At 54.4% G+C, this 8,874-nt stretch overlaps 1 protein-coding gene across 2 annotated transcripts; it reads left to right on the top strand.

Moving 5' to 3' along the window:
- Window positions 1–778: 778 nt before the first annotated feature.
- BATF2 (basic leucine zipper ATF-like transcription factor 2) lies at window positions 779–7,106 on the top strand. 2 transcript variants are annotated; one of them, XM_032414707.1, is made up of 3 exons: window positions 779–1,058; window positions 2,349–2,450; window positions 5,466–7,106. In XM_032414707.1, the coding sequence occupies exons 1-3, from the start codon at window positions 1,020–1,022 to the stop codon at window positions 6,147–6,149; spliced, it is 825 nt and encodes a 274-aa protein (XP_032270598.1). In that variant the 5' UTR covers window positions 779–1,019; the 3' UTR covers window positions 6,150–7,106. The 2 variants fall into 2 exon arrangements, with proteins under 2 accessions (XP_032270598.1, XP_032270597.1); XM_032414706.1 differs by having other exon boundaries at window positions 5,463–7,106.
- Window positions 7,107–8,874: the final 1,768 nt, after the last annotated feature.

The raw sequence follows: 8,874 nt of genomic DNA, 5'->3' as shown, positions 1-8,874 counted from the left end.
TTTATAGATTTGAAAACAAAGGCACAGAAAGGTGAAATTATTTTTTTTGAAGATTGTATTTTTTTATTTGAGAGAGAGAGCGAGCGAGAGAGCACAAGCAGGGGGAGCAGCAGGCAGAGGGAGAGGGAGAAGCAGGCTCCCCGCTGAGCAAGGAGCCCGACGTGGGGCTCGATCCCAGGACCCCGAGATCATGTCCTGAGGCAGACACTTAATCAGCTGAGCCCCCCCCCCCAGGCTCCCCAGAAAGGTGAAATTATGTCCCCAAGTCACATAGCTTGGAAGCTGTTCTCCTAACTGCTAGACACCGCTCTCTCTACTTCTGCGTGGTCTGTTGAATGAAAACACAGCAATTTATCCATCTGTTCTCCTATTTAAGGGCCATTGCTTATTTTTGCACACTTGCCTCAACATTGGTCTCCGAGGGTTTGGGGGTGGTTGTATTATCTTGCTTGGTTCCTCCGTGAAGCTGTGAGTAGCTACTTGTCCCATCCCCCTACACCCATTAGAGATGAGGAAACTAAGACTCAGAGAGGATGAATCACGTTCTCAAAGCTGCGCAGCTCCCACGGGCCAGAGGTGGGCGGCAAACCTGGACGCCAGCAGTTCCAGCTCCCAGAGGCTCTCCCGTGTCCCACATGAGCCCTTGGCTCCCCATTGGCTTCGCCTCTTGGCTCTGTGCCTGGCTGCCTGCCCTCCCTCCCCCAGAACCCTCCCCCAATAACAGACTTTTGGTGTCCCCTCCTCTGGCCACCCTCCGTTGTCATCGCTCTCCTTCCAGAAAAGGGACCCAACCGGAAGGCCAGTTCGTGTTAGGAAATTCCAGCCACGTGAGCCAACCCGAGCCAGGGATTCTGAGCAGCCAGTGGCTTTAGAAGAAACTGAAACTTGGTTTGCTGGGGGCGGAGTGGTCACCGGGGATTTAAAGAGCTGCCACTTCCTTGGGCCCCCAGAGGGCACTGGGAGGTCACAGTGACAGAGGGACACCCGAACTGAGCTTCTGCCCGCCCCCTGCCTAAGCCATGCACCTCTGTGGGGGCAGTGGGCTGCTGACCAGGACGGTGAGTACAGGGAACCAGGGACAGGGGATGAGAAGGGGAATATGGCCAAGCGGCCCCAGTTCCCAGGCAGGGAGGGACACGGTCAGAGCTTCTAGTCCCAGCTCTGTACTTACAGGCGGTGCGACCATGGGATCCACATATCCCCTCTCTGGGCTTCAGTTTCCCCAGGTGATTGAAGTGAGGGCTTTCCTGCTTTCATAGTGCAGAGCCAGGCTCCCGTTTTAGAACGTGGCTTCTGAATAGTGCTGTCTCCTCACCCACCTTCCCCTCATTGCCCTTATGGGAGCATTCTCTTCCCTCCCCAAATTCTCTGGCGTGGCTCCCCTTGGAGTTCCTGCTCCTGTCCCAGGACCCAAGTACCAGAAGCCTACCTCCTTCCGTCAAGTGCAGGTCTTTCCCCCAGGCTCCAGTCTCTTCGCCCTCCCAGAACCTGCGATGGACCTCTTATGACCATCAACTGAGCAACATGGAGTTCTCAGCCAAGGAGGGCAGGGTCTTGGATCCTGTCTGAGCTCCCTACAGTCAGAACACACTCCCAGAGTGACCTAGGGGAAGGGGGATTTGGGCTGTGGGGTCTCCAACATTCTCTCTTGCCCGACCTTCCAAAACGTGGGGCATTGGGTTTAAATATTTTGTCTAAGTTTCACAGACCCCCTAATGTGGGGTCCCGGGGAGGGGGAGGGGCACTGCTGGGAAGCTCTGGGTCCACTCATGCATTCCTTCCAGGTTGCTGCCACACAGAATGTCAGCAACTTGAGGGCTGGGATTTTTGCCTGCTTGATTTGCTGTTTTGTCCCCCTCACTCCGTGCCTGGCACACAGTAGGTCCTCAATAAAAATCTGTTGAGTCACTGAATATCAGCTTCGGGCCTGGGCTGGGCCTGGGCTCACGGAGCCGAATCGGACCCTGGCCCTGCCCTTGCTGAGGAAGCTCATGCCTGCTTTGTGGCCCTTGTGCGGATGAGGCAGCTGGGCTCCAGCAGGGAGCGATTTGCCTGGAGCCGGATGGCTGCTAAGCAGAGTGCAGGCGTGAAGTCCGTTCTGTCTGCATTCCAACGGAGGCTTTGGGCTTCTCCGTCCGTCCTCCCCCACTGTGAGCTGTAAGCAGGCCGTGTGGGTGAGGCAGGTGTTCCAACAAGGTGTACCTGTGAGCGATGCCGTGTGTGGGGCCTCTAGGAGACAGGAGACCCTTGGGGAATTGGATCGGGGAGAGTGTGGCTTTACAGATGGCCTGGACAGAGAGTGCAAGCCCCTGCCGGGACCCCTGAGCCCTCTGCCTCACACCCTGCAGGACCCCGAGGAGCATCAGAGGCTGAAGAAGAAGCAGAAGAACCGCGCAGCCGCCCAGCGCAGCCGGCAGAAGCACACGGACAAGGCGGACGCCCTGCACCAGGTGGGGGATGCCTTCCCTTCCCTACCCTGACTCCACTTTCCTGGTCTGGCCACCTCTCCTCCATCCCTATCTCCACGCCTGTGAGCGGCTCTCCCTCCACTGCTGTATGTTTCCACGTCGCCTGAGCTTGAGAGAGGTGCTGAGTATAAACTGTGCCAGACCTGCGCTGGGCTCTGGGGACACAAAGGTGTGTCCGTGGCCCAGCCCTGCCCTTGAGGCGCCCCGGATCTAGGGAGAGGAGACAAGCACCCTATGAGAAACTCGTTCAGGGTTAAGATGGGCTGCTTTAGAGTCCCAGCCATGGCACTCATAGCTACAAGTCACTTCCTTCGCTGAGCTTCACTGTCCTCATCCAAAAACGGGGACCATAATCCCTGCCCACTGGCAGGACCCTTGTGGCGACTAAAGGAGGCAAAGGAGCCCAGTGGGGTTGGGGAGGGCTCCACTGTACTTGCCTCTTAACCTTGGATGGTAACTTGACCTTGGATGGTAAGCTGACCCTTGGAGCTTTTCTTCTTCCTCTGTGGCAGAGAGAAAGGACATCACCGGTTCCATCCCAGGGAAAGGATTCAGAGCTGGGCTCAGGACCTGGCCCTTGGAAAAAATGCTTACACCTTAGTTCTTATAGTGCAGAGTGAAATTCTACAGCCCTGCCTGCCAAAGGCCCTATGCTGTCTCCTCCCCTAACACCCCACACCCTGTTCTCCCTGTTCCTTCAATGGCCACGCACATCCAGCCCAGGGGCTCTGCAGAGACTGTTCCCTCTAGCCTCAGACCACAGTCCGGCTAGATCCTCACTTCTTTCCGGTTGTTTGGTTTAAATGTCACCTCCTCCGAAGGGCCTTTCTAAACCACATGATCTAAAGAGCCGGCTACCGGTACTCTGCTCTATTCTTCTTGTTAGCCCTGAACTTACATATTTGAGGTCTATTGCTCATCTCCCTCACCAGACTAGAAGCACCATGAAGGCAGGGAACTATTTTGTCCTCTGCTGTTTCCCCATCACCTGGAGCAGTGCCCGACAAATAGAAGGAACTCAGTCGTGCCCTGTGGAGCAGATGATGGAATCAGAATAAAGTGCTCTAGGAGCACAAAGTGGGGACAACACACGGGTAGTGGCATCAGGGTGATAATGGAGATGGAGTCTGAGCTGGTCTTGAAGGATGCATAGGAGTTTTCCAAACGGATGAAGGTAGGAAAAGGCATGCTGGCAGATGAAATAGTGCTGGCGTGGGCGTGTGTGAGTGAGGCCCAGGATGGTGCCCGCCTGGCAGGGTGGAGACTTCATGCATTCATGTGTTCACTCCTCCTAAAAAGGCCCATTGAGTGTCTCCCATGTGACAGGTACAGTTCTCAGCATCGGCAATACAGCTGCGAACAAGCAGACCAAAACCTACCCCGCACTCTCCAGGGCTCATATTTTCATGGGGGAGCCAGACAGACAAATAAATTATCCGTGGGGGATTGGGGATGTCAGCTGGTGATAAGCGCTGTGGGGCCAAATACAGCAGGGCAGAAGCAAGGGAGCGGGGAGGGTGGGGTGACGGAAACCTAACTGGGGAAGCCTCCCCTGAGGAGGTAACACGTGAGCGGCCTAGAGATGGCGAGGGAACGAAGGAGTGAACCAGCAAATGACTCAGTTTCTGGAGGTGAATTGAAGCCTGTGGAGAATTTAGGTGAGAGGTGACCTAATGCCATGTTTTAAAAATATCATTCCACATGCAGAGACCAGCCTGGAAGTAGGGCTGCTAGTGGTTTTGAGGCCTGTTAGCATTTTGAGTTCATGCTCTCAGCAACATTTTTATGTAAAACATCCTTGTGGCTTCTCCTTTGAAAAACTGTCCACAAATGGGGCGCCTGGGTGGCTCAGTGGGTTAAGCGTCCGGTTCTTGGTTTCAGCTCAGGTCATGATCTCATGGGTCATGAGATGGAGCCCCAAGTGGAGCCCGTGTGGGGCCAGTAGGGCCCTGTGCTCAGCAAGGAGTCAGCTTGAGCTTCTGTCTCTGCCCCTCCCCCGCTCACGCAGTCTCTGTCTCTCTTTCAAATCAATGAAAAAAAGAAAATAAAGAAAAGATAAATAAAAATTGTCCACAAAAGGGGTATGGTAGGGGAGGGAACAAGAGGAAGTCACTCAGCCTTAGGAGCTGTGGAAAGAAAGGTCTTTCATTGCTGTCACTATAAAGGGTCGTTTAGAACTGCACACTATCAGCGGGTTCTCAGAACCCAGAGTCCAGCAGAACAGAACTTACCAGATGCTGATTCGGGGGTGCCGAATAGAACATTCCGGTGCTGCCACCCTCTGAAACACTACTCGGGGCTCCTCCCACAGTGCCTCTGTGAGTCAGTTCTGGGCACTAGGGAGATCTGACAGGGGCATGGAGCAGCCTAGAAGTGTGCGAGACAGAATGACCTCCAAGCTGTCAGGAGAAGTCCACGTCAGGATTAGCCCAGGGGAGGAGGTACTGGAAGAGTGTGCAGGCAGAGGAGACAGGAAATGTGGTGAGGAAGCAGAGTCCACTGGAGGGACAGGAAGTTAAGGGGAGCAGGAGAAGTTAGATATCTCAGAGAGATAAAGCTGGAGGTGTGAGCTGGGGCCACGGTGCACAGGGAGGTGTGGGAGCCTTTAAAGGACTTGAACTTGAATGTACAGTTGATCCCGTAATTGCCAAACTGTTCCTCTGGGCCAAGAGAACAGGGTGGTTTCAGGGGCGCCCCAGTCAGGACGCTGGTGGAGTTCTCAAGTGAGTGGAGGTGGCCGGCTGGTGGAGACCAGCTGGCCCAGGGGACCGGTGGTGAGGATGGAGAGCAGGCCAATCTGAGCCCCAGTAGGAGTGGAATGGGCAAGAGGGGCTGGGTGGTTGTGGAGAGCCGGCCAGAGAGGAGCCAAGGGGCCCTCGCTGAGACATTTGGATGGCAATACACCTTTCCCTCTAAGTGAAGGACGCTAGGGACGGGGTACAGGACTCATGCTGGCTGACATCCCCTCCCCCACCCATCTGCTTCTGCCCCCAGCAGCACGAGACCCTGGAGAAACACAACCACGTGCTGCGGAAGGAGATCCAGGCCCTGCAGGCCGAGCTGCTGTGGTGGAGCCGGACCCTGCATGCGCACGAGCGCCTGTGCCTCATGGACTCTGCCACCTGGTTGGCTCCAGTGACCCCTGGCTGCTGGGGCCAGACCGAGCGGCCCCCGGACCCCATGCTCCATGGACAACATGGCTGCCGGGAGCAGCGGGGCCTGTTTCAGACCTCAGTCTCTTCTCCCTCGGCTCACCGGCTCTCTCCAGATCCACAGCCTCATAGTTCGCCTGGCCTCCCCCTGTCCCCTCTGCCTTCTCTGTCCCTTGACTCCACCCAGGTCACTGCACCTCCTGCCCAACTGTCCCCCAGCCCTGTCCAGTCAGCCTCGCCCACTGGCTCCAGCCTGCCAAGGCCTTCCTCCAAGCTCGACACCCTCCTGCCCGGTCCCCCAGCCCAACCCACCCCTCTACAGCCCCTTGTGATGGGGCACCCCACCAGAGGGAAGCTGGGGTCCTCACCTGACAGCCTCCCAACTGCTCTGGGGCTGGCCTGCCTGCAGGGTGGGGAGCACAAGCCTGCGGCGTTATCCGCAGCAGATCAGCAAGGGCTGGGTGTGGATTCCAGCCCCCTCCCACTCTTGGCTTTCCCCCTGCTCTCCTCTGCTCAAGTCCACTTCTAACCCATCCCTGGGAGCCGAGCTAGCCCCTTCCTTGGGCTGAAGTAGCAGCCTCAGCACACAGGCAGCTCCTCCTTTACCATTGGAATTGCCTTTCTTGGCTGACCAGCTGGCCCAGCATTTCACCAGGAAGAGAACGTCATCACTGCTGCCCAGCACTGCCAGGCCCTCTCACCGCCATTATCTTATTTCAACTTCATGGTCATTCTGCAAAATCCAGATGATCACACCACTTTTTTAGATAAGGAGACAGAGGCCAGAGAAGCCATGTGACATGCCCAAGGTCACACAGCCTTTTTGGGGACCTGAAACACCACCATCTGTTCCTCCTTCTCCTGGTGGGATCCTGGCCCGGGCACCCTAGGAGCTGAAGTCCTAGAAACTGGGGGCTGGTGTGAGGTTTATGTGCTGGGAATGGGAAGGAGCTCTTTCTTCTGGTTTGTGACAGAGCCCTGCAGTTCCTGAAACCTCACCCTAGCTGGGGCTAGTCCAGAGTCCAAGCCTGGATAGGGAGAGGCCAAGCAGGAGCCCGGAAGTGGACTCTTTCTTCCCTAGCAGTGTTTTCAGTGCCAAGGAACTGAACCTGTGGGCTGGAGTTGGGGAGAAGCCTGGAACCGTCCCCCCAGGGATTTCTGCAGGAGGGGCACCCATAGCCATACCAAGACCTCTGGGAGATTCTCCAGGGTCAGCTCCCCAGGCTATTCCCAAATGGCTCCCTGCCTCTCCCAGGCAGGAGCTCAGCTGCAGTATCTACTGGGGTAGGGGTTGGGGTGTGTGTGTGTGTGTGGGTTCTCACTCAGACTCAGGACAAGCTCTGTAAGGGGCCCGAGATGAGAAACCCCAATTCTTCACCCAGATTTTCACACACATGTAAACAGACACTATGCTAGTATTTAACACACTCCAGGATGCTGAGCACAAGTCTCGGCACACATGTTATGGTAAATAAATTAAAATGTTTTCCAATTCTTTTTGCGTTGGCCCGTTCTTTAAAGCTCTGATTGTACTCGGCATGGTTGAAACTGAAGGGCCTTTGAAAAAAGAGGTAATAGTCTAAAGTTTAGAGGTGGGCAATCCATCATGGACCTCCCAATCTAATCCCCTCTTCATATCACAAATGAGGAAGCTGAGACCCAGAGACAGGCTGAACTTGCCCAGGGCCACACAGCTAGACATGGTGTGATGGTTGCAGGATTGTGGATGGTGCCAGAGCCGGGGTCACCACAGGTTCATGGAGAGCAGACTGGTGGGAGGAAAGCCAAGGTGCTTTTGATTGGAGGCCAGCTGGAGTCTGGAACAAGAGGTGATATAATGCACCATGGACCAGGACTCAACGAGGAGCAGGGTGTGTGTTTGTGAGGATATTGTGGTCTGACTTGTGTCCATATACCCTAAATATAGTCAGATACTGTGCTGTGTTTTACTTGGGTTAACTCCAGGTTATGCCTCTAATATCCCTCAATAACTCTGTGAGGTAGGTATGGATATTATTCCCACTGTTCAGAAGGGGAAACTGAGGCCTGGGAGTGTTAAGTAACCAGCCCAAGGACACATAACCAGGAAGTGGCACAGACTTGATGCAACATCAGGAGCACTTAAACACAGACGATCCTGCCTTCCCCCTACCCCATACTCGTCCCATAAGCCCTGCTTGAAGGGGCCGGCATGTACTCATAGATGTGACCCAAGGAGTTAAAACCCTACCTTGAGCTCAAAACATAAGAGAGGGGAGGGATTAAATTAACATTGGCGCACTCCTATAATGGGCTGCTGAAGAGGTGCGAGGAATAAAGAATGCTTTGAAGAATAGTTAATGAGATGGGGAAATGCTCACAACACATGGGGCAGAAAAAAATAGAATGTGTAACTGTCACTATAGTTTGATATGTTTATTTAAAAATAGAAAAAGAAAAGGAGTAGGAGGAGATGTTGTAGGATTCTTGAGAAGGGATATGAGCTAATATCTGTGAATCCTCAAATTTGTAAACACAGCTACTGTTATAGCATGAGGCTTCCACATAGTTGAATATATCCTAGGAATTTAGATCTGAGTGTATCTGTCACTGCACAACTAATTACTCCAAAACGTAGTGGCTTAATTGACAAATGTTTTATCATCTCACAGTTTTTGTGGGGCAAGAATCTGGGCACAGCTTGGGGGGGGGGCATCTGGCTCCGGGTCTTCCACAGGCTCCAATCAAAGTGTTGGCCAGGGGTGCATCATAAGAGAGGTCATCTGGGGCAGGGAGATCAGCTTCCAAGCTCACACATAGGCTGTCTGCGGGCCTCAGAAGGTCCACTTCCGAGCTTACTCACAAGGCTGTTGGCAGGCTTCAGTTCCTTGAGGGCCCCTGGACCAAGGACCTCAGGTTCTTGTAGGCTGTTGGCTGGAGAGATTAGTTCCTTGCCACACGGGCCTCCCCACAGGGCTGCTTGACATGGGAGCTGGCTTCCCTCAGAGCAAGAAAGCTGGAGAGTGAGAAAAGGTGAGCAATACAGAAGCCATGGAAATTTTAGAAATAACATCCTGACAATTTTACTATATTGTATCCCCAGCCCATGCTTGAGGGGAGGGGATTACATAAGGGCGTAAAAACTAGGTGGGGAGGGCGCCTGGGTGGCTCAGTTGGTTAAGCGACTGCCTTCAGCTCAGGTCATGATCCTGGAGTCCCTAGATGGAGTCCCGCATCGGGCTCCCTGCTCGGCAGGGAGCCTGCTTCTCCCTCTG

Source organism: Phoca vitulina, unplaced genomic scaffold, assembly GCF_004348235.1.
Source record: "Phoca vitulina isolate PV1807 unplaced genomic scaffold, GSC_HSeal_1.0 scaffold16, whole genome shotgun sequence".
Lineage (NCBI taxonomy): Eukaryota > Metazoa > Chordata > Mammalia > Carnivora > Phocidae > Phoca > Phoca vitulina.
The sequence above is the reverse complement of the archived record's forward strand: the minus strand, read 5'-3'. Positions and strand labels throughout refer to the sequence as shown.

Bases quoted from the DNA above. Each gene is read 5' to 3' on its own strand.
- BATF2 (XM_032414706.1), top strand. From the start codon at position 1,020: ATGCACCTCTGTGGGGGCAGTGGGCTGCTGACCAGGACG. The intron at 1,059-2,348 runs GTGAGTACAGGG...CACACCCTGCAG, and splicing joins GTGGGCTGCTGACCAGGACG to GACCCCGAGGAGCATCAGAG. The intron at 2,451-5,462 runs GTGGGGGATGCC...TTCTGCCCCCAG, and splicing joins AGGCGGACGCCCTGCACCAG to CAGCACGAGACCCTGGAGAA.